Below are 26,174 nucleotides of genomic sequence, written 5' to 3' on the forward strand. Positions count from 1 at the left end.
AGCAACCGCTGTCAGAAAAAAAGGGGCAAAAATAGTACCTTTAGGGGTAAAAGAGCTTGTCACTGGGGCAATATCCTCAAAAGCACACATTTGTACCTTCTTTACCCCTAAAGGGTGCATATTAGTAACTCAGAATAGTAATATGTACCCTTAAGGTCACATTATAGCACTATTATGCACCATTTAGGGGTAAAGAAGGAAAAAAGGGTTTCTCTTTGAGGGAACTGTCCTAGTGATAAGCTGTTGTACCCCTAAAGGTCAAACTTTTGCAGGTTTTAGATTTTATTATTTATTTATTTTTATTCCTTAGAGTGCATGTATCAATGCTTAGAAACCATTCGGTGAACACTCTGATTTTTGAGTACTGCCCTTCAGCATAGTAATGCAAGCTGCCAAATGAAGGCGTTTGCTACACATACGGGCTGCATTTCCTTAACACTACAATAAATCTGTGTGTTTTTGTGAGAGAGAGTCTCAGGTTACACACCCCCATGGCAGCGCTCTCTGGAATGCACCATTTAAGAATGGTTACGAGAAATTTCTGCAGCTCAATTTCCTGTAGGAAAACCTCTTTACCAAACCTGTCACTGAAAGGCCAATCAATTCGCTACAGTCCTTCTGGAAAACATCCCTATACAGCCGTCATTTGTTATATGCCTTTAGCTTTGCCTGTTAAAGGTTGTGATAAGTGATTAAATACTGAAGACTATTTAGCATGCTGAAATTATTTTATCTGTGAATTAGTTTTTTATTTTCAATTTGGCTGTAATGACATTCACAAAGCAGGCCTTAAATGCCAACATAATTACAAAACTACATAATAAAAATAATAGCACACAAATGATAGTTGAAACATTGTTTAATTAAGTTTCAGATGAAGTCAATATGATTAAAAGAAGCCTGAAGCTGGAAACAGTTGGACAATCAGCATCCAGAAGGGAAACTGATGTTATAATGTATAAATGTGTAAAAATTACAATACATCTCTATATAGGCTTTATTACAGGCAAACTCACTGTGAGTATGCAGGACTTTACATACTGATCTCATATAAAAAAGGTTTTTATGGCAGGGAGATATGTTGAATATCTTGTGTGAGTGTGCGCAGTAAAAAATGACGAACATGTGCAGCAGATGCAAGCCAGAGCAGGTCTTCCTGCTGTCATTATGGACGTGATTCGGATGTGAATGAGGAGAAATGTGACAAACACTGCAGCAAAACAGAGAGAGAGAGAGAGAGAGAGAGAGAGAGAGAGAGAGAGAGAGAGAGAGATGGTGCAGCCTTGACCAGAATGGACAAAGAGATCATTCATTCATACAGTAAATGTTTATTGCATATTGTTAAATTGCTGGGTTTCAATCCAACTATCTATGTATATGCAAATTTATAATTTGCAATTAAAGAAAATATGAATGGAAATTATTGATATGCACACAAAAATTCACATTAAAGTTAATGCACAGATGGATTTTCTGACAATCAAAATGTGCTGGAAACAGATGATGGAAACAGTTTTTCCACATAATCTACGGAATGCTTGGACCATTTGGACACTAAAGATGAGGCAATGTACTGCAAAGTTGACAGGTTTCTTACAGTTAATCCAAGAACTAAACTCGGAAGCATTTAACCCACTATTGCTCAAAATATGGAGGCCACTGGTGTTCATTATGTAAGCTATTGCATTTATTCTGTGCTAAAGATAATACACATAATGCAGACTAAAGAAACATGCAATATTTTGTTGAAATTTCAAGTAAGTGCTTTAAAGATGCCAAACTCAGCTAATATTCAAGGTCTTATGAGTATTCCGATAATTTAAGATCATATAATGCAGCTTGACCTGTTTTTTTTTTGTTTTGTTTTGTTTTTTTTTTCATGCGGAATGATACAATTTCAGGCTATATATTTTAGGCCCCATTTACACTAGTGCGTTTTTGTTTTAAAATGGCATTTTAAAATGAAAATGATCCTCGTCTACACTGGCATTTTCCCTGCATTTCAGAAACGATCTCCATTTACACTACACAACCTAAAACGCATGTCACACATGACCATTAATGCAAGTATAAGTATAGCTATGTATAGGAAGATTCCATATTATTTAAATGGCTTCTGTATGCTTGGAATGGTCGAATGGGGAATCTACCTATACATATCTATTGGTACAACGAGCAAGCTGTCATTGTTTACACGGTCGTCAAGGGTACAACACAGGCCCGGCTGCAGGATGAAATGACTGAGGGGGCATGTGAAATTTTTAAGGGGGCTTAACTTTATTACACCATCAATGATTAATACACACTGAGATCTTGCTTTGCAATGACAGATTTTTAAATTCAGCGCTCCCTAAAACACTCCATATGTAACTGCAGGTAACAAGAGACTAGCAAGTAAGATTTTTCAAGGTGACAGTTATTTTAGAACGTTCCCCCTTAATGTTTCCATGGCAACGCGTCATATTTGTCACGTGAAACACCGCAGCTACAATAATAACACTGTATAACAGATGTAGGCTATCCTTCATTTCGTTTTTTCCTTTTTTATTCGAAATATTCACAAACTTACTTACCATGTCATCAACTATCCTATATTCCGATTCTCAAATATGTGTAAGTGAGTGTGTTTGGTCGTTTAAAAATCTTTATAACAATAGAGTAAACTTTATAGTTAGCCTACTTCCACTTTGTTTATCTGATATGAAATACACACTTCGGCAAATTATATTTGAATAGATTGTTTTTACTGCTTTCACAGACTCCAAATGTAGGCTATTGTTTTACCAGTGCTTATGTGTAGCCTATTTAAATGTATGAAATCTAAAATAAACATTATGAGGTTGAAAACACTGCATAGTTGTGATATGACAGCGCTGAGCTCGTCCGTCTCTGGCTCAGCGCCAAGCAACGCGACACTAGCACTTATTTCCACAGACATCAGTGAGTATTTTACAAACTCCAAATGTAGGCTGTTGTTTTACCAGTGGTTATGTGTATTTAAATGTCTGAAATCTTAAATAAACATTATGAGGTTGAAAACACTGCATAGTTGTGATATATGACAGCGTTGAGCTCGTGACAGCGTTGAGCTCGTCAGTATCTGGCGCCAACCAACGCGAAAGACGTTTGAACCTGGCAGTAATGTCACGATTCACAACACTGAACATTCTAAATCCCATGGGGATAAGGTTAAATTATTATTTAACTCAAAAGGTTGAACATTTTATTTTTAACCATGAATACAAAAATGAAACAGAGGGGGCACAAGTCAGATCTGAGGGGGCATTGCCCCCTTTTGCCCCCTTGTGGCGCCGGGCCTGGTACAACAGCAACGCCATAATTTTCAAAAGTCTTCATTATGCTCTGTTTACACTGAAATGCAACCCCGGAGTTTTCAATCTAAAACAGGGTGTTCAGCGTTTTCAAAAGTCTCCGTTTTTGACCTCGAAAATGCCAAAATTGTGTAAAAGAAAGGCGGAACTGTAGCAAAAGTTATGCGTTTCAAAATGAAAATGCAGTTTAAACAAGGCCTTAGTGTCAACAAACTGCTGCCAATTTGAATGCTGCTGACTAAATGAACAGCGTATACAGCCTACAAATAAAAAAATTATTTCAGTTGTTTTGTGAAAAATAATCGGACATTAATTGCAATCATTAACTTCATTAACAACAGCCCTATACTCTTGAACCAACGTAGTTTAAACAAAAGAGGTGTGACAAAGTTACTATTCAGGATCATCCTATAGTAGTTAAGCAGTGAGTTGTCATTGAATGGGAAAACAACCCTGGTTAGGCACATGGTGTTGGGGCTAACACTGAAAGACTGAGAAAGAAACTGCCAATAAAATGTACAGATCTGGACAGACCTTGCCAGGGTCACCAACACTGTGAATATCAAACACTTGCAACCCTCTTCTCGTATACTGTACATATACAAACAAACTTTGCTTTACTATGTACAGTATATTTCAGCCCCAAACTTTCTTATAGTTAAATCACTCCTGTAAGCCTCAGGTCCACTTCAAAGCTTCTGATCTTTATTCTGCTGTTTTTTCTACTGAAAACAGACCTGTGTACATTCTACTGCTTTGCATGATTTGTAACTCCAAAAACAGTCATGACACTCCTCTGCAGTAACCAAACACCAGCCCGCAGCTGATCATCCGCCAGAGACCACGCTGCACTGCCAGCTGGGAGTTTTCCTGCCCCTGGCGCGAGCATTAAAGATTCCCAGCAATTCACATGGTGCAAGGTCAGACACAGGCCAATGAAGATAATACCTCACTCTGAAGTTCATGACAGACACAGCAGATATAGACCTACATTTCTGAGAACCTCCAAACCACTATTATGAAGCATGAATCTGATTATTTTGTTGCTAGCTATCATCTTTTGATGTTTGATTCTACAATCAACTCAAGTCAGTCCAAGACAGCCATGTTCAATGTCTCAGAGAAAAGCCTTAAAAGGGTTACTCAACTCCAAAATGAAAATTTTGTCATTAATCACTTACCCCTATGTCATTCCAAACCCTTAAAAGCTTAATTCGTCTTCAGAACACAATTTAAGATATGTCAAGTAGAGCTGAAGATCTTTGCCCGAACCCGACAGGACGCGATGGGACCCGACGGGTTCGGGCTTAATTTATATCATCTTACACGGGCTCGGGCCGAGCTCGGGCTTGCGCTCCGGTTTGTGAGGTAATCGAGCGGTCATGTGATGTGTTTCGATTAGCGCGAGAAAGATGCGAAAATGGATGCTGAGTAGGTGAAACTGTCTCTGTCGATTACGATTTGGTTGCACCAGCAACTAATGCAAAGTCTGAGGTGTTGAACAGTTTATAATGAGAATAATCAGTTAATAATGACGCACCATCAGTGAGCGCAGGAGCGCGCTGAAGCCATCTACAGTGGATTCAATAATGTTCCTCCACAAAACATGTAGGCTTAGCCTAATCTCTGAGATTAAAGGTTTTTCAAATGATAACTAATTATTCATTGAGACTTAAATGCATAATGTGGACAGAGTATTTACGCTAATGTTGTAATTAATATTTTTTTAAATGTCAGCTGCTAGTGGCGAGGCAAATCCGGCGGAGCCTTTATCTTAACATCGTTATTGCCAAATGCTCTTCTGTGTCAGCCACGACACAAGGATAAGTTTTCTATGTGTATTTACACTTTGATTTGAATGAAAACAGCACATCCATGCAGCGCGGCTGACACAGAAGAGCATAAGCTGCTTGCATTAAGCGGATATTCTCCAAAAATGGAGCTATGGTGATGAAGACACTACTGAAAACTACTATACTTTGCATACAAAAATTATTCTTATCACTTCATAATGTTACGGTTGAATCACTGATGGCAGATGGACTATTCTGACAATGTATTTTATACTTTTCTGGACCCTGACAGTGTAATTACTTGGCAGTCAATGGGACAGTCACAAGCCTCCTGGTTTTCATCCAAAATATCTTAAATTGTGTTCCAAAAACGAACAAAGTGTTAACAGGTTTGGAATGACATGGGGTAATTGATTAATGACAAAATGTTATATTTTGGGTGGAGTATCCCTTTAAATAAACAAGCACAGTGAAGGTGGATCACAGATTGGTTAAACTCACCTCTGCTGCTATTGTCTTCATCCTGAAAGAGAGAGAAGATAAAAGAGTGTTAAAAATGTTTCAAAGACATTCATGAAATCAAGAGCTTTGAGGAACTGGTATCATGTTCCATTTGAAATGTTATCCTACTGAGACAATTAATAAATATATCTGTGAACAAATGTAATTTAGTCTCAGATCCTTCATTTGAGCACTTGTTAAAACCTAGCTAAGCATTCCAGAAAACTTTAAAGTGACAACAAATTTAAATAAATAAATAAACACATTAGGGCTGTGACGGTGGCTGATTTTTACCACCGCGGTAGTCATGGACCAACAACCGCCGGTGGTGCGGTGTTTGAAAAAATTAAAAAAATAAAAAAATAATAATAAATATAAATATAAATATATATATATATATATATATATATATATATATATATATATATATATATATATATAAATGTATAAATATATTAGTGTCAAAATTTGCTCGCTAACGAAGGTGATAATTTTTTTCCAGTTTAACGTATTCAAATTATTTTACGTAGGGGCGGGGATGGCCACCCACTCACAACTGCTACTTCTGTCACTTTTTCTCAAGACAAGAAGTGAATTTATTCAGTCGCAGAATGACTGAACAGGAGACATTTCAGACACGCGCTCCACTTCACTTTATTATCAGGTGCAAGTTAAGCGAGCGCGGACGGTCCTGTGCTCAAAGGCGGCGCGCGCTTCCTTTGTGCGTATCCTTTCATATCAAACTGCGAAATAAACTATGTGCAAGCAGTGTCGTGGTCAGTTAATTCATGGAATTACCAAAAAAGGTGATTAAAGCTGACTTAAACTGTGCATGCATGTAATATATTTTATATATATTATATACAGGATAAATTTATATGTATGCACGTCTAGAAATCAGCCCAGCACTGTCTCACTCATCTAACACATCCTATTTAACTCATCAGTTAGTGTTTATTTGAGCACTTCTGTCAGTGAACGCCGCCTGCAAAACACTAAAATAAATATCAAAGAAATAATTCAGTTAAACAAGAAAGTAGCCTAAATAAGAAAGTTAAATACACCCTATCTAACGGACACGAGCGACGCAGCGCGACAAAATACTCATTATAATCAGTGATGCTACACTGGATGCAGCACAACACGACATGATAAATCCCCATCTGGTCTGTGATGTAGGCTACTGACACAGAGTTCATATGTCCTGTATAGACACTAGACAGATTAAACCTGTCGCAACGCGGTTGTGTTGCGTCCGTTTACTTTTCCGCCACCAAGCAAGCTCAATAACTAACTCCTCATCTGTCCGCGCTCTCTATGAAATAGGAATCGTTGCCATATTTCTTGTTACCATCGTTTATTAATCGCTGTCTCGTTCGTATTTGGCCAGTTTGGAGAAAGCCTCACCAAACCTGACCAGCCAGCGTTTGCGATCACGAGAACTTGTGCAAACGCCGATGGGTGACATGAATGCAGATGACTCCAGATCGGTGATGCGGTATTTGCTTTCCCAACAAGATCCATCGCCCAACACTAAATTAATTTGCTGAATGCATAAACTGTATTTTCCTGCGCTCAAATCTGCATATCTAAAGGAAATGCTGTGTTTGAGGTAATTTGTTAATTACCATAGAATTAGAATTTGCAACTATTACAGTTATTACACTTATATACAAAACTTTTTATTATGCTTGCTATAGAGTTTGTGACGTCACGTGCACTACCGCCGGTGGCAGTAGACAATCGCGGTAGCAACCGACCACCGCGGTGACGCGGTTGTCACGGCAACCGCCACAGCCCTAAAACACATACATTCATACTAGTGTTGTCAAAACTATCGATATTTCGATAAATATCGATACTGAAATATCTGAACGGTACCAATACTAATTTCCCGAAGTATCGATACTAGCCGCGCTTTCACTTTCACTTCTCTCCAAAGGCGCGTTGACAACCACCACACGCGCACGCGCACTCGTCTCATTCGCTCTGGTTAGCAAAAGTGAAGTGAATGGAAAGATGGCGAGTGCAGCCCCCGCGCGACCGGCTTTGGTTGATAAGGAACACAGCAGGATTGCTATCTGGAAATATTTTGCATATGAGGCAAATGAACATGGAAAGCCAAAGGACACAAGCAAGCCAATATGCAAGAGATGCTACAGAACAGTGCTAACAAAAGGCGCTAACACCACTAATATAGCAAAGCACATGAAGACCGACACCCGGATCTGTATAAAGAATTTCTCGAGGTTGGATTTATTATTATACATTACTGGCACTCTATCCTCCAATTTGATACTGTTAAGAGCTTTGACACAATCTGTATTGTTAAAAGCACTATATAAATAAAGGTGACTTGACGACTTCATGTCGATCCAGTGAGCACTGTTTTCGCGTGTGATGCATGCACGTTTGCGTTTAAATATGTTCATAACGTTAATATATTAACCCTCTGAAGTCGATTAACGCGGATACGCGTTTTGAGTCATTTTCTCCCGATAACCTCGAAAAGAACTTAAATTACACTTTCAGTTTTAATCGTACAGATAAGAGCAATACATCAATCGAATCTGTAAAGGGTCTACTTTTTTTTGGATACAGACATAATAACAACAAAACTTTGTGCACTTATAAAATAAAGATAACAAACAAGGTGTGCTGTCTGCAGCCTTTGTCTGCGCTGATCTTTATTTACAAACACGTCATTAAAATGACCTATAACTCCGTGAATACTCAACGAAGAGACATGAGAGAGATATCTATAGAAAGCTTGACATGTCTACTTTTAAACTAAACAAGTGCCGCCGAAAACAGATATTCTGTGAGAAAGTAATCCATATGAAAACAACGCGATGTCTGTTTTTCATGTCTCCCCATCTCTGTCTCCCTTCATTACATCTAATGTGACCACGCCCCCTGCGCTGAACGCGCTATTCAGATTCAAACTGAAGCGCGCGGCTTGAATACACCCATAACAGAAGAAAAAGCAGCCAGACTGTTCTTCAAGTTTTTATTTTACTGTTTGCTTCGCAATGAGAGGAATAAGACATAATTCACCCCAAAAAGATGTGATGTGGTTGAGGATTTGAGAAATGGATTTCCTCAGAAAAAAAGAATGAATCACTTTATTCAGCAGAGATCATAAACATGAGTAAGTCTCTTTTTATTTATTTATATACTTGTACTAGTTTTCACATAACGTGTAAACATTTTACTAGTTAGACTTTTTCCAAAGACTTTTTCCAAACTATAATTCCTGACTAAATGTATAATCAAGTGAAACATTATTAAGTTTCAATAACAATATAAATCCTAAAAAACCTAAAAAAATTCTCAGCTCTTTTCAACATTAATAATAATAATAATAATAATGATAATAATAATAACAATAAATGTTTTTTTTTTGTAGAAAATAAGATTTCTGAAGGATTGTGTGACTGGAGTAATGATGCAACAATTTGTTTGAAAGTCAGCTTTGATTTTTTCTAATAAACTGTTTAACTGCTCCCCCAACTGGATATTAAAGTATGTTGTGGGATAATTAAATATATTCTAAATAAACTACAAACATAAAATTATATAGATTTAATTTGTTCTCACATTCTTTCTTGTAACTCCTTCCTCTCAGTGGCACAGATGACTGAGAGGCTCATTATGCAGCTCATTATGCAGGCCTTTGTCTTCTCAGGTGTAAGTCACAATGATATTCATGATATTTGACGTCTACTCGCATATGACTTTTACCAACAAAAAGTGTCTTAGAAAATTTTAATCAATATATTGTTTTCTGTGAGTGAGTAAACGAGATGATTTTCACATCATTTAGACAAGCTCCAGTTCTCAAAAATCCCGGGAACCATTGTTCTTTATGTGTTTTTTTTGCCTTATTCAAGTGATTTAACATTTTTAGTTTTTCACTAACCACGCATAACATTTTTTTTCTCAAAAATACAATCATGTACATGCATGCATTTCACATATTATTATAGCCCAGTTTGTGCTGATTACAGTGAGATTAGACTTTTAGATATTTATAAGAAACTGAAAAAAGCACAAATGTCAGGGCATGACAAAACTTCTCCAGGCCCCAAAAATACCCTTAGACTCCAGCTTTTATGACCGATGAGCAATGCTCAAAACTAAATCAGATCTGAAGAGTCTGTTAGCAAACATACAGGGGGGGAAAAAGAGTGAACATGGAGAGGGTTCATCATCCAGAGAAGATGAGGGTGCAGAAACAGAACTCAAAAATGAGTTTTCAGTATATGAAAAGATGCCTGAAATCAGTGCAGGAGAGGACCCACTCACATGGTGGAGGACACATGAGACAACTTTACCTCACCTTGCCCAGTTTGCTAAGAAGTATCTGTGTATCTCTGCTTCAAGTTCAGCTTCAGAGCGTGTATTTAGTACATCAGGGCTCATTTGCAGTGCAAGAAGGGCACGACTTACAGAGGAGCACATTGACATGCTGGTGTACCTAGCTCAAAACAACTGTAGGATACAGTAATGGGTGTCAATCTCACTCACCTATGTAGAGAAAATCTGCATAAAACTGCAGCAACAGATTCCATTTAATTATTTTGTTTACTAATTTGATACTTGATGCAAAAGATTGCACTGATTTTGTTTTTGCTTGAAGTTTAAGTATCTTTTGTTGACATTGTGATTTGATTTTACTTGGAAATACAAATTGGGGATTCGTGGCCTAATGGTTAGAGAGTCGGACTCCCAATCAAAAGGTTGTGAGTTCGAGTCCCGGGCTGGCAGGAATTGTGGGTGGGGGGAGTGCATGTACAGTTCTCTCTCCACCTTCAATACCACGACTTAGGTGCTCTTGAGCAAGGCATCGAACCCCCAACTGCTCCCCGGGCGCCGCAGCATAAATGGCTGCCCACTGCTCCGGGTGTGTGCTCACAGTGTGTGTGTGTGTGTGTTCACTGCTCTGTGTGTGTGCATTTCGGATGGGTTAAATGCAGAGCACAAATTCTGAGTATGGGTCACCATACTTGGCTGAATGTCACTTCACTTTCACTTTCACTTTCACTAAAAGATTGCACTTTTTTTTTTACTTGCACTTTATTGGTTTTTGAATGTAATGCAATCTGAGAGGCTTTTGAACAAGTGCACTACCTCAGGACATTTTTGTTAATGTAAAATATATGTTCTAGACTTTTTATCTATACGTGGTATCGAAAATGGTATAGAATATCGATATTTTTCAAGGAATCGTATCGAAGTTAGAAATTCTAGTATCGTGACAACACTAATTCATACATTAAAACTGTACTACTGTTTTGGGGCCACAAAGATGTTTTATGTTTTTGAAAGAATTATCTTTAGGCTCATCAAGGCTGGAATTATTTGATGAAACTAAAGTGAAGAAAATATTGTGAAATATATTATTACAATTTAATATAAAAAAATAATGTACTCCTGGGATGGGAAAGCTGAATCTTCAGCAGTCATTACTCCAGTCTTTATTGTCACATGATCATCATGAAATTATTCATTTGAACAATGAAAATTTGTTTAAAAAGTATAATAACAATAATAATAAAAATCCTAATCCAATCAAATCTAATTGGATGGATCAAGTCCAGCCACCCAACAGTTTGTTTTACTTGGAAACACTACTGAAGCTAAATGTGTTACAAAAGCTGTTTAATGTAGCAAGAAAAAGTAATCTCACTTTTATATGTCAAACAGATTACTGTGAATCACAGGTTTGCTAACAGTAACTAATCTCTAAGGAAGCAGTATCTGAAGCAGCTGATGGTTACAGCATTATCTAAATGCTCCAATATCACAGACTGGTGATGGTGAGAGAACAGAGATTAATCTCTTTATGGGGATCATGTCGTTTTTTTAAATATTGCTATAAAGTCAGGTCAACTTCATAGCTTTGTGTGTCCAGAAAAACAGCCTTCTGACCAACATGTTAAACATCCATTTATGTTTAGGAGCAGAACAATCTGAAAATCTGAAACACAGAGGGCTCAAGGATAAACTGTGTTTCAATAGGTGTCTCAAATTCTGAACATCTTTGATTCGATGCCTCTATCTAGGCAAACCTGGCAAATACAGGGATTAGTTCTTCCTTGGCATTGCTTATTCTAGCAGCCTGGGAACTTTTTCCACGTACATCTGTGCTACCACATATACAATAATTGTGGAAATCCAGACAACCAGATAAGACTCAAATTTGTGCAGCTTGTGTTAATGATCCACAGGTATGCCATCAGAAGAGGAGACTTGGCAGCCTACTGTCAAGTTTGTGTGTGACAAGTGTCTGTCAAGATGTGACTCATCTTTTGAGCCCATACCCATAGAACACCTACAGTTCATTCACTGTCTGATGCATACTACAAACAAAAATGGCTGACCTGATGCAACTTGCATTTATTATTTAAATAATATAAATTTGACCCTGGACCAACAAAAACAGTCATAAGTAACACTATTTGTAGAATATATAGGTATATTTGTAGAAATAGCCAAAAAATGGATTGAATGGGTCAAAATTATATATTTTCCTTTTATGCCAAAAATCATTAGGATATTAAGTAAAGATTATGTTCAATGAAAAAAGTGCTTGGCCACATTACATGTAGGTCTGATTGTTTCTTTCATAATAAAGTGAACCAGAATTTTTAACTTAGAAACTAATTACCTACAAATGATGCACGAAAATATTGGCAACAGAAAATATTTAACCAAAAAAACATTTTTGGTTTTGACCAAAACTGTGTACATTGGGACTGGATTGACAATACTGATTTCTCAATTTTAATTTACTTTCATTTTGATGAACCAATGAAGATTCTTAAATCCAGCTGATGCATGAAAACAAACTTCACTAAACATTAATCGTAATGCACAGGCCATCCAATTATTAAAATAAGCTTTGTTCATAGCTACTTCTGATATGAAACAAAGCTTCAGTTTTAAAATTTTGTCAATTTCTTACCATTTCAAAGTTTTTCAAAATTCAAATGATTTTACACTCTTTAATGAGATTTGATAGATTTATTAAGCCACATTAATCCTCAGGAAAGCATTTAAATGTCCATAACTCGTTAGTTAAATAACAGTAGTATTTGCAAAATGCATGCACTATATTACATATTCATTACAGTGATGTCGTTATTTAATACAATATAAATATGTCATGAAATCAATCTTTTATTACAGTCAGTTTATATTTCAATGAATTGGAGTAGAATCATAACTATTTCATTAAATCATTGATATAAAAATTGCCTTATGTGGAATTTCTGTTATACAACTTAATTTTATTTGAGTGCTGATTATTAAATATTTTTGATTTATTAACCAATTATTAAATGCACTTTATTTTCCTTTTTCGACTAATTTAAAATGTTTTGGTTTCAATAATAAAATAGATTTCAGTGCTTCACTGCTTCCAAGAGTATCTTATAATGTGGCATATAGTTTACAACAGGCTTGACAGCAGCTGACGAGAGTTTCCTATAGGATCCCATAAAAATTGAATAAGCTGACAGAAATGGCACTTTTGAAACTGCACGGCTTTAACACTGCAGTAAAATATGCTGAGATACTTATTTCTACAACCCACAGTCGAGTACATTGAGAAAAGCTGAGAAACACATACAACAGCACTATAAGGTGTTATGAGGCCTGGTAGATGTTATTTTTTCCCTGATTGAGATGCAAACATTATAAATTTCCCTATTAGTGTATGAGGAAAAGCACTAAAGGTAAGTATTTAGATTTAAGCAAGTCTCTGAAGCTAAATTAAGTTTAGAGAGGAAGTAAACTGACAAAACCAATTGACCCAATTATCTGGACTGCACTTCTTTGTATGTTTGCTGTAGGCTGACCTTGAGAGAAGATTGCACGGCAGACTCGGGTGGGTACACAATGAAGTGACGGAGCGTGAAGCCGAAGCCATGAGATGTACGGCGTAGGTGCAAGGTTTTAGGCCCCGGCCATGAGAAGGTCTCCTCTTCAGCGGCTGGAGACAGAGCCGATGCCTCGCTATGCTCACAACCATCCTTTTGTTTAGCCTGAGAAAGAAAACAAACCCTGTTAATTAGTCATTCAGATACTCAGAATTTAAAGAGTATGATCTCCAGAGGGTCTTTCCTAATCTGTTTGGCCCAAAACCGACATGGTAAGAGTGAAAAAGTACTGAAAGGATCTCAACATTGCACAAAGCACTCTCTATCTGAAAGGAACAGCAGCAAAACATTTGCCTTTTTAACCTGGCACATCAGCACTCACATTGAGACTCTTGGTGTACTAAATTATGTTTACAGGCAGTGAACTGCATTATGACCAGGATATGCTGATAAACTGTTATTCATGAACAAACCATGAGACCCAGGAAACAAGCTACCATTCAGGAAGTTCATTAGAGTTCAAAATAAATTTCTTTAGCACTAGCAACTGGTCATGGTTTTTGTAAGGATTGATAAAAAAAAAAACATTGAAATGTGTTTTAACTGTGTATGTTTATGCATATTAGTGTACCAAATCATTAGCTTAGCAAAATGCTAATATCTGACTCAATATTAATTAAAGTCCCCGTGTGTTTAATTTCTCAGCACACTGTTAGATGGTTAAAATATTGCCTTAATAATCAGCAAGGCAGCTCACCAGTTTTTGGAAAAGAGCTCCTGTGCCCTGTTTTCATGTTATTCATATGGTATCTGAAAACAATGGGTTTCTCTTAAGGGCAGAAGGTATTGAAACCGTGTATCCTGTGAGTGTTTATAAAGCATCACTGACATGATTTTACACTTCTCAAATATCTGCCATGACAATGACGGTCACACAAAATTCTCTGAGTCAACTGAGACATTTCTTTCCTATGTTCAATGAACAACACATACTGTATGAACATACCACATACATCCCGACACATTTTTGTTTTTTGTTTTTTGACACCCATATCACTAACGTTCTTCGGGTTATGTCACACTGTAGCATCTGGGCTGGTGACGTCAGTCCATCCTCCGTATCCTCCTAGGAAACGTGTGTCAATTACACTATGAAATAATGACAGTAGAATCCCATTCCACCACAGGGTTTATGTTTGTGGTGGGCTTTGACAACACCACACTGACTCTGGGTCACTCTGGCTGCCAAACAGACCAGACTGTGGTCTAGCCCTGCAAGAGATTGATATATTATAAGGGAATGGATGTATTTTAGCTTGTGGCTGGGCTCAGGTACAGACAGCTGTGGATGTCTCTAGAGTCTGGGCTGGGCTTTTACATAACTGAGCCTGAAAATGACATCACCAGGGTTTAAATCACTTACATCCAGTGTTGGACAAAGTACAAAATCTCACAAAGAAATGGTTAGAGAAGTTTGGGATGGCAAACTTGCATACTAGAATGTAGTGTAGTGAGCAATATGCATCTTGTGCATAGTGATTTCTGTATGATTTTACACATCCTTCTTTTTCTATTTACACAGATATTAGACCAGATTTCTTCACACAACATATTCTTGAGCTAAACTTCCGAACAGTTTTTATTTTTTTAAATGGAATCTTTACGTATAATTATACAGTTATGTGAAGGTCCACCTGTGAATGCTACCTTGAATCATACACATGGTTTTCCAAAAACACCCACTATAACATAACATTCCACTGCCTTTCATTTTTCATTTCCCTACCATTAACCAGTCATATTCTCTATGTGGTGGGCACACAACCCTGTTTCCAATGCTAAATTTAACCTGTTAAATTATACATCTAGAAAAAGCTCTCATCTAAATGGTGGAAAGTCCAAGAGAAGTGAATGGCTGCCCTGTGTGAGACTCCTTCTTACCAGAAACAGCATCATACAAACCATCCAGTCCATCAAAGAGCATGAATAATACACACAATCCCATTGGTCACTGGTTACATTTAAGATCACATCACATGCTCTGATTTCACTAGCACGTGCATCTGTTTTTTTTTTTTTTAAGTTCCAGTTACATTGGTACTTGTAATACTAGAAAGGTTGGCATGACAAATTCAGCCAAGCTATGGATCAGCCTTCCAATCTGGTGGATCTCTTTTGTTTATCTAGAAAGCAATGCAATTACATTGACATTTCAGAGGTCACATGTTTATTCATATTTATCTTAAAAGACCCTAGCAATATGACATTCATTAGAAATCTCAACATGGTCTCAAACTCATACCAAAAACTTCTCAAAATGAACTCAAAAGTTTTTCATCAAATTCTTCAAAGACCAAAGGATTCATTTTCTAGCTCTATTCCCCTACCGTGAACAACTGTCTCAATTGTTTATTTTTTATTTTTCTTGAGGAACATAAGGAGAAACATTTGAGACAAGGTTGATAGTTAGCTAAATGAAAAACTTAAATCCATTTCAGAGAAGTCTCCTGAGATATGGCGGAGCAACCTTTAAGCAATAACATTTTCTTGCAAATGTTGTCATGACAAAATGCACAAATATGCATGTGCGTCCTGTAGTTATGGCAAGCATGAGTCACTCTTTAGCCACAGTGGAGCTCCCTGCAAACACAGAAATATCTTGATTTCCCAAACACAAACACTTTTCCAAGCATAAAAACAACTTAGCCACAACACTGTTCTCCAAGTGAAACAATTATCCACTGTGTTTAGGTTAAAAACGTGAGCAATTACCCATCCAAAGTCTGTTCAATCCCAAGTTTGCTCCACTGGGAAGGTTGCTTACATAGGAACAATAACGGAAACGTGAAACCAGGGCACATGCACACACAGTCTTCTTGCTGTGAAAAATATGTTACATGTTGGCTCAATGTAGGAGAAATAACCAACCACCCTGGACGTCAGTGATGCACAAAGCATTTATGAGAGCCACCTCCTCGCCCCCTTCAGCCCCAAGTAACTCAATACGCCGCCGGGAGCCTCTGCCAATGTGAAAACCATCCATCCCGCTGTAGCACCAGACTGTCATAATGAACCCGTATTCTCCTGTTTAGTTCTGCTACTCTTAACCTACAGCAGATCCACAGATCCTTACCCAAGACCGCATGCAGTTACTCGGAGATGTCTTCTTCAATTTTTGCCAAGAGACGCTCTTCTGGGCCTCCCAAAGCCCCAGTTCCACATCCCCCCAGTATGCCCTGGCCAGGAGCTGGAACCAAAGGCAGGAAGTGTCCGATAAACAGCCGTCCACACCTGTCAGACAATCCCAGGGACAGTCCCCAATTGTGCAGGAACACCCCGGTACATCCATCTGTTCTGAGCCGTCCTTCCCGACCAGAACACAGTCAGTACACGCCCCATTCCTCTGAGTAAGCATGGCAAAGCCTGCTGGTCCCTGCTATGACTGCTTTCCTCTGCTGATATTCTGATGATCTGATTCTTTCTCGCTCTTTGCGATCCCTCCCTCTCTCTCTTTCTCTTTTTTCTGGAGTGGGAAAGAGTACACACATGCATGAGGTTTCCATTGAGACACGGATCACGTCAGGGAGAGAGTGAAGCAGGGAAAGAGAACATCAGAGCTCAAACCAGTGTAGAGCTGAAACAACGAATCGATTTAATCGATTAAAATCGATTATTAAAATAGTTGTCAACTAATTTAGTCATCGATTCGTTGCTAAATAATTTATTTGCCGTAAGCGGCTTATTTCGTGCATATTTCAAATCTGCGGTGACAAAGTGTGGCAGTAATGAGCCACCGGAGGATTTACTCAGCCAGTACAACAGGAGAAGTAGCGAATAGCCAATAGCTGGCCTCGTTTTATGTCACGTGCTTCCCGAACGGCGTCTCTGCAGCATTCAGCAGGATGTGGAAGTACTTTATTTTGAGCCTTCAAAAAAGAAGATTAACCTGTAAACTCTGCACTACTGAACTGTTTAAGGGACCGTTCACATATCGCGTCTTTTGCGCGCTCATGTTAGTTATTTCCAATGTAGGCGCGCAGTATGCGCGCTCATAATGGAAGCGACGCGGTCGCGACGCACCCGTTTTTCCAGGCGCGTGCACACCGCATCGAGTTAAAAACATTTCAACTTTTCAGAATGCAGCAAGCGCACCGCGGGTCATGTGACAAGAACTAAATAATCAGCTTCATCCTTTCCCGTAACAACGTTAAAAGCTCAGCCAAGATGAAGGAACAGCTGATCATAGCTGTATATGGATTTCCATTTTGAAATAAATTTAGTAGCAGAGCTACTGCAAGCGATTTTTAGAGCTGCAAATCCATTTATCCTTTGCTGAAATTTCCGCGTCTTCAAGGAGAGAGCACGTCATGGTTGCTTAGCAAAGGCAGACGCCTCAGGGGCGCTTCTGCACGAGTGCTTTGGAAAGGAGGAGAAAGCGGTGCGCACAGTCTATGGGTGCGCCTAGCGTTTTAGGCGCGATATGTGAACGGCCCCTAAGCCTTTTATTTGTGCAGATTCTCCAGTACAATGTTGTTTGCAAATGTTTAGTTGTAAAAGCTGATAACATTGCTTTTTAACAGTTAACATTTAAAGCTTTACAAACATGTTCTGTGATCAGTTTGTCGTTTACCAGTTCATAATTCAGTCGTGCAGCCTAATTATGACTGAATGAGAGAGGTAAATGTTTAAAGATATTTGAAATGCACTTTTTTTCTAAGTATTCACTGCTCTTTTTCACACAGCAGGTTTTTTGTGTGTCCGTTTTTTCTGGACAACCTTCTGATGGATTTTACTTTAAATTGTGAGTTCCATTCAGGTTTCATGCCATTGGCACTTTATTCGAAGGATTGTTTACAATTTCACAGCATAAGCTATAAAGCTGTTTCCCAGTAAATAATAAAATACAACGCACTGAAATTTTATTCTGTTTTATCCTTATTCTTCGTAAGAAATATGTTCTGAAAGATAAAATATGTTCTGAAAGATTCCTTAATAAGCTTTGTTCAGGATGTTAAACTACTTTAGGAGCTCTAAGGACTGCCATGGTGAAAACATTATTTGAAATCTCCTTGTGAAATTTGCTAGAGTATGGGTCAGTGTTTTGATTGCAGAAGAGTTTGACAAGGGATCACTAACACATAATAAAACAACTCCAGGTATATTTGTGATGAGGATATGACAATGCAAAATTATTAAAATCTCTTAAAAATCTATGCTGAATGATAAAGACCCTTTATTAATAATTTACTTTGGGGGAAAAATGGAAAAAACTAAAATATAAGTACATAAACCGATTAATCGATTAATCGTAAAAATAATCGACAGATTAATCGATTATCAAAATAATCGTTAGTTGCAGCCCTAAACCAGTGTACCGCAAGCACAATCATCTGCCTGTGTTGGACAAAATGCCTTTCTCTTCTTACAATGTTTCTTATTTGATTGTTCTCCATTGCATCATAAAACATACTTCAAATGGCTTCCACATTCGTTACTTCTCACTAGAGCTTACGATGTCCTACGTCATCTGCTGATATGCAACTCTCTTGTTTACAGGTGTATAACAGTTAGCGGAAGCTAGAGATTATGGTTTATCAAGTTTTAAATATCCATCCTCTACACTGCGAGTAAATCACTCGCATATGCGACTAAATCTTTACTCTGGCAACTAAATGATGTCTAATATTAGCCAATGGCTAATAAATTCTCAGATTTTGCTTGCCAGTGTTTGAGTTGGAGGCTAATTATAAGTTTGGCACAGAATTATTTTTACTTGCCTAACAATCTCTGACTGAGTGGTTCAGAGTTTCACTCTCTGTTAGGGCTGGACGATTATGGCCTAAAATCAAAACCTCGATTAAGTGAAGATTTTACCTCGATTACGATTAATGAACGATTATTTTGTTTCTGTTTTGTTTTTTTGCCCTCATAGTTCACTGACAAGGTTTGTACTGTAAATATGATTGACTATTAAAGGTGAGATATTTTTTCCTATTGAAAGAGCGATCTGACATCATAGCTCACTATCAGCAGTTATTTTATCTATGTTTGTAACATTTCTTACAGATTACTGCTCGGTGTATATAGATAAAATAAATATATAGATTAAATAAAGATCAGATAAAGATAAATTAGCACAGTACCAGTACGAGTGATTGCGTGTGTGAATTAGTCATACAGTCTCTATATTATTGTGAAGCTGTGGGTTGTAAATAGCTTAGTTCCTTCAAAAGTAGAAAAATATGCTATAATAAGTTTTGAAATTCTAAGCTACTTTAGCGATAAATCACAGGACAGCGCTGACAACTAGTTTCTGCGTTCCTCTGTGCCGGCGATCTTCACAGCTACTGTTTATATGAGAGTTCGTGCCACAATGCAGCTGTGCGAACTAGGGCTGTCAAAATGGCAATTAAATATTATCCAAATTCGAATTATATTTAAATTTAAAATGCATAATTTTAGTTAGTGTAAAGAAAAGCTTTTGGCTTCTTATTAGGCCTGGTTCACACCGGACGCCGAAGCGACGCGGAAGCGGCGTGGAACGGAAAATCACGCGCGGTCTGGCACCTGCATGTTCACACCAGATGGGTATTCTTCGCGGCGGTCGACAAGCGCTTCTGCTCAGTTGTTGTTTATTCAAAGCACATCATGGGTAAGTAAATAACCTCATAAAATGAATACACCATGTTTCTGTAACCAAGAAGTTATGAAGTTAACCATGTGCATGCGTGTGTGTTTTGTGTTTTTCATCTTTGTAGTCTGTTTAGATACACCAATATAATCGCATTTGTCACTCGCGGTATTTTAATTTGAAAATTGCTTATATTTTGACAATTGATCGGATTGTCTCGTGTTTCTTGGTGTGACTTCCTGCCGGAATTGACGCGGATCGCTCGCGGCTCGCTCAAAAAATAGACCAGACGCCAAAACTGGCGCTTCACGGCGTGAACTGGTGTGAACGACACCATAGGTTAACATGGGCGCCGAAAGGAAGCGGGCTCCGTTCAACGCCGCTTCGGCATCGCTTCGGCGTCCGGTGTGAACCAGGCCTTAGGCCACAAGAGGGCGCATTGGGCAAAATATTACTAATGCACGTTTATTCAAAGCATAAGGAAATATGACTGTGAAAAAAGTGCATAATATTTAAAATAATGATTATAAACCCATTATATATAGCTTAAAGAACTATAAACTATAAACAAAACAGCACCATGTGTGCATGCATAGTTTAATTTAAAGGGGTGAAAGCCAATAACACAGAGTACATTTTTCATTTAAACATGAGATGCAGTAAGATGGGGAAAACCTACCATAAAGTCTCAATATATGTTTTTGAAAACAACTGAACCCACCTTAATTTTACATTGCTTTCTAAACTTGCATCTCTATTGTGTGAGATGCAAGTGCAAGGGTAATAGAAGACGTCCCTCTCTAGAAAATTCGTGAAATATGCGTTCTGTGTGAATGGCTTGGTTTCAGTTTTGACGTAAACAAGATCTTCTCCGCATTCTTTCTTTCCGCAATATTTTGATTGAACATCGCAGCACCGGTGCATCTAGGTGCTTCAACTGTATAGGTTAACAAAAAACATTCTAATGCAATGACACTTTTATATTGTCATCGCATCTCGTGCGCCACTGATAAAGGCCAAAGTATAATTTGACCATCCGCATCTGCGCACTGTCCACATTATGTAATTTTCGTCATCAAGAGGGCTCGCGGACAGCCACGCATCCGTCCACGCGGTCTCAAAGTGCCTGCCCGCGGACGGGGTGCGTGGCTGTCAACAGCGCATGCACGAGGTGAATGATGACAGAAGTGGTACTGCTCGTCGAGCTCGTCCGCATTATGCAAGCTGTGCGGATGAAGCTGTGTGAGACAGAACAGAATGCGGAATGTGAAGTATACCCGAGGCGGGCCTTAAAGCTGCCTTCTTAACGGATGCCTACAATTCGAATGGAAAAATGTGGATTTTTTTATTTTTATTTTACAAATATTTGAAATTCGATTTTTTTTGACAGCCCTAGCGTCCCCTTCGTGTTTTGCTCGTATGCCATGACTGGACGGGGCAGAGTCATGTGGCTACACACGCGGTAGTAAGCTTTTAAGGGGGAAGTATTAACAGGATTAAAAAACCGAAATAACCTGAATTTCGGTTTCGATTAATCGTCCAGCCCTACTCTCTGTCATACAAGTGATCTGTGATATTTCTCTGTTCATCTCCATTGATGTGCAGCACACTTGTGTTTGTGTTTGGCGTACCTTAAACTCTAGTGTGAAGGCGCATGACTCGCATCGCTTTCTCTCACATGTTCATCCTTAGTGCATTTTTTACTGTTCTTATTAGTAGAATAAGATTCGATTCCCCAGGAACACATGATAGGTAAAAATTGATAGCCTGAATGCACTGTAAGTCGCTTTCAGCGCATTCCTCTACCAATTGAGCTACAGGAACACTATTTATATATACACACACACACACGCACACGCACATACTGTATAATACTGAATATGTTTTTAAAATGGCACAGCTTTTTAAATACTTGAAATTACACTCTTAACATCAGCCAGTCAAGCATTATAATATGATATCTGGATAATCTCAGTCTGGCGAGTAAACAAAAAAAAAAATCGCTAGCCAATGGCGATTCAATTGCCAAGGTGTCTGTAGAGGGTAGAATATGCATATTTTTCTTACACAAACGCACTGATTAAATTCAAGAGTCCTTTATTAACCCCTGGAGCCAAGTGGAGTACTTTTTATGCTGGATGAATGCTCTTTATTGGACTTCTATTTCCCTAATGAAATCTCTCAACAGCCATTCTCGCTATTATGAATTTTAGAAGAGCCAGGACATTTTTTTATATATTATTCAAATTGTATTTGTCTGAAATAAGAAAGTCATATATACAGTACAGGTCATATACAAGGGTGGCTTGAGGGAGATTATTAATTTTTATGTGAACTATCTCATTAAAGATGTGTAAATACTGAGTGGATAACAGCATAACCATTCTTCAAAATATTTCCATTTATGTTGCAAAACATGTCATGAAAATGGGTCATGTGACCTCCAGCCACAGACCTGCAGCAGATGCAAAGAATTGCTTTAAGACCTGCTCCCCAATCCCCACAGCAGCCGATCCTGGCTGAAGAGCACTCAGACAAGTGAACTGATAGATCAGCATCCCAAAATTAAAACTATGTACCAAAATCACACACAGCACAAAGAAAACAACGATATTAAGCTGCACTTCCTCTGAGGAATCAATCATTCATTCAATAAATCACATGCACAAACACTTTCCATATCCCACAAGTGTGTTCTGGGCTATTTTGTGCAAAACACACAGAGAGCTTTCAGAAATGTAAAAACAAAACCAATGATGGCATGCTCGTCTTCATTCCTCTACATTGGCATGGCATCTCATTACCACATACATTCCTTTAGACATACACAAGCACTCACTCATACTATTGCGTATGGTAAGCATATCACAAAAATAACTCATCCTGCCATGTGAGGCGTCCTTGTTTGTGAGGATCAGGGTGAGAGGGAACTCAAAGAGGGCACTGTTTGATCCCCGCTGAATATATCAGCCCAAAAAAAGAAGGCATGCTGCGGTATTGGTTGGTATTCATCCCAATGGGTTTCAATCCACACAAAAAGCATTCCAGTTCAACTACATATATATCTAAAAAGAGAGCAGTCATAGTTCAAAATGCATTTTAATGTGGGTGAAAATCATAAGAAATCAACATAAAAATATATTCCAGCTGGCTGAAGCCATACACTGTGTGTTCATGGAGGTTATTTCATAGAAATAAAGGATGAGGAACGTTTCAGTTTACATATGTATAACCATGGTTCCCTGAGAAGGGAATGAGACACTGCATCCTCTAGCGATCGCTACATAACATTGGCATTGAAGGGGCAATTCAAATTCATAGCATATGCAGAGGAAGAGTTTAGCCCCTTTCACACATAAGTTACAGTCTTTACTAGTAAATTACAGGTAAATTATGATTAAGAGATCATGTGTGAACAGGACCTTTTCAAAAATCTGGTTAAATTTGTTCTAGCAATCATATCATTCTTATGGAGATGATATGATTACTCTGAGCTATTTACAAAACTCCAGGTAGTTCTATGAAAAATTTAAATTAACCAAAAAACCTCATATGTCCAGCACGAGTGATTGCAAGGCAAGAACAGGAGGCTCCTGCCTAACCTCGATCAGGTGGAGGGATGTTGGCGTCAGGGTGAATTAAGGCTTTTCTCCTTCAAGTCTTGCCTCTAGCCCCAGAGAGCATTAAACTCAACCACACCCAACTGTGGGTACAAGAGCATCAACATAGTTCAGGGCCAAGCATCAAGAAGGCTCGCGAGCCAACACTTGAGCACAGAGAGTCATACAACCCTGACTGAAAGAAAATGTCTTACACAGAAAAATGGGCTCCTGAAGTGCAGTATAATGTGTATCTGATATCATCCGTCTAACAAAGCAGACAGATATCGACATTACGCAATTCCTTATATAAACAATAGGAAATTACTGATAGTAATTAAAAATTACTGATTATCCTTTCCAGTTCTGCCCATCAACCACGAATCACGGGCAATAGGCATATAATTCTCATCACAACCACAACATGCAGCATGAATTTAGCTCCCGCAGGAGCCAAGCACACTTCACTCAGGCGCTTGATTTCCGAATGCATCGATATTCCCGCGAAAGGTGAACACACTCATGCAAACACTGTCTACAAACTTCACCACACCACACCACACCACACACACACACACACACACACACACACACACACACACATACAACCAGTGATCCTAGAGGACACACTTAGAAGTTCCCTCGGAAAGGAACTCCCTGCTGCTATGGAAAAAAAAAACTATCATTTTGAATAATTTGGAAGGTTTCAAACAAATTAAAAATTTTTGAAATATCTGAAGCAAATATCTAAACAAACAATGATCTGAATGTATCACCTAAATGCCAGTGTGAACAGTCAGTCCTAAAAATTCTACACTGAAGACATAGAGCGCCCTGTCGCGGCTGTAGACGGTAATGTTTCTCTTGGTTCTAAATAAATGCGACTTATAGTCCAGTGCAACTTATATATGTTTTGTTCCTCATCATGACGTTTTTTTGGACTGATGCGACTTATACTCAGGTGCGACTTATAGTCCGAAAATACGGTAAATTTTGTCATCATTACTCATCCTAATGTCCATTTGTTCATATGCAAAACACAAATGAAGTTGTTTTTTAATGATCAAATACACCACATCTAATATGTTAGTTGGAAGGTCTCTAAGGACAAACAAAATCAGGGAGTCAACAATAGTTGGTGCATTTCAACAATTAAATGGATAAAAGCATTTTTGCACATTTCAAAGGCTCACAGGCATCCACTTCAAAGAAACCACAATGCACTGATAATCTTTTGAAATACAGAGTGTTAAAGCCTTATGGCATCACGGGTGTGTCACTTCAGTAGACCTGTTGACCTTTAAGCGTATTGACTGATTGTCATTCCAAACCCATATGCCCTTTTCTTCTGTGGAACTGAAAAGGAGATGTTTAGCAGAACAATTCAAATGTGGAGGTTATACCAGAGCAGCTGACAGCACTGAACTAAATCATCTTCAGACAGCAGTGTTTCATTAAAGCTCTTCCTGTAGCAGGTGAGCATTCTAACCGCAGAATCACTGCATGTAAAATGATCAACAGTTTAAAGCCCTCTGAGCTATTGTCTGCCTGCTACTTTTATAAATCAGTAGCAGACTTCTATAATATGTACTGAACACATACAAAAGACTAATATATGATTACAAACTGAACTAGACTTGAACTAGACTATCTCTAAACTTTTGACAATCATAACAATGGCTTTTCTAATCAGATGAACATAGCAGTGGGCACAAACTAAAAGACTAGGGCAGCAGGGAACACTTTTTTGTTACGTTTTTGTTAAAATACTTAGCTTGGGTGCAATGTAAGTTGCTTTGGAAAAAAGTCTATAGGGCCTTACGCACTGCGGTAACCCTTTCATAGTACCAGATCTACCCGATTTTCGACTCACCCTCACCCGCAATGATTTAAAACACTGTGTAAACATACTGTAAATATTTAATCAACTTATTCGCAAGTATGATGAACAGCGATAGATGGACGGATGTTGAAGTGCAGGCACTTGTCGCAAAAGTAGCACTGCCAGTTGTCATTGGAGATTCGTAGTCCACCTTTCCATTCTTTCAATCGATTTAAGTATACGTCGGCATTCCATGTCCATTATTGTGAAACCCGCGATACACAACAAAAACACAGCACCGATCACAGCGTCCTCCATTCTCCTGTTGTTAACGTTGTTTTTCTTTGTTTCCGTTGTTGAATGCCGCACATAAGTAAGTAAAGTTTATTTCTAGAGCGCTTTTCACAGATACAATCACAAAGTGCTTTACAAGGTACAACCACATTAATATACAAATAAAATTAAACAAACAAAAAGTCCAAAGTAAACTTAAGCCCAATCAACTAAAAGCTTTTTTAAATAAGCTTAATGCACTTCTTAGTACACACTGTTGGTGTGAATGCAACCCTTTAAATGGTACTGGGAAATAGTTCGTGCAAAATCGTCCCAG

General features: G+C 38.2%; 1 protein-coding gene across 4 annotated transcripts in view; it reads right to left on the bottom strand.

Moving 5' to 3' along the window:
* The window catches only part of LOC132115919 (rho GTPase-activating protein 21), a 130,636-nt gene that overhangs the window by 44,465 nt on the left and 59,997 nt on the right, over window positions 1-26,174 (bottom strand). For 2 of the 4 annotated variants that reach the window (XM_059524349.1, XM_059524348.1), the window contains exons 1-3: window positions 16,646-16,952; window positions 13,492-13,677; window positions 5,627-5,648 (exon numbers count right to left, since the gene is read on the bottom strand). In XM_059524349.1, the coding sequence (XP_059380332.1) occupies window positions 5,627-5,648; window positions 13,492-13,677; window positions 16,646-16,927 (490 nt within the window). In that variant the 5' untranslated portion in view covers window positions 16,928-16,952. Of the gene's footprint in view, window positions 1-5,626; window positions 5,649-13,491; window positions 13,678-16,645; window positions 16,953-26,174 lie in introns of those variants that run through there. The other 2 variants (XM_059524351.1, XM_059524350.1) reach the window with 1 other exon arrangement.

The sequence above is a fragment of the Carassius carassius genome, chromosome 35 (genome assembly GCF_963082965.1).
Source record: "Carassius carassius chromosome 35, fCarCar2.1, whole genome shotgun sequence".
Classification (NCBI taxonomy): Eukaryota; Metazoa; Chordata; class Actinopteri; order Cypriniformes; family Cyprinidae; genus Carassius; species Carassius carassius.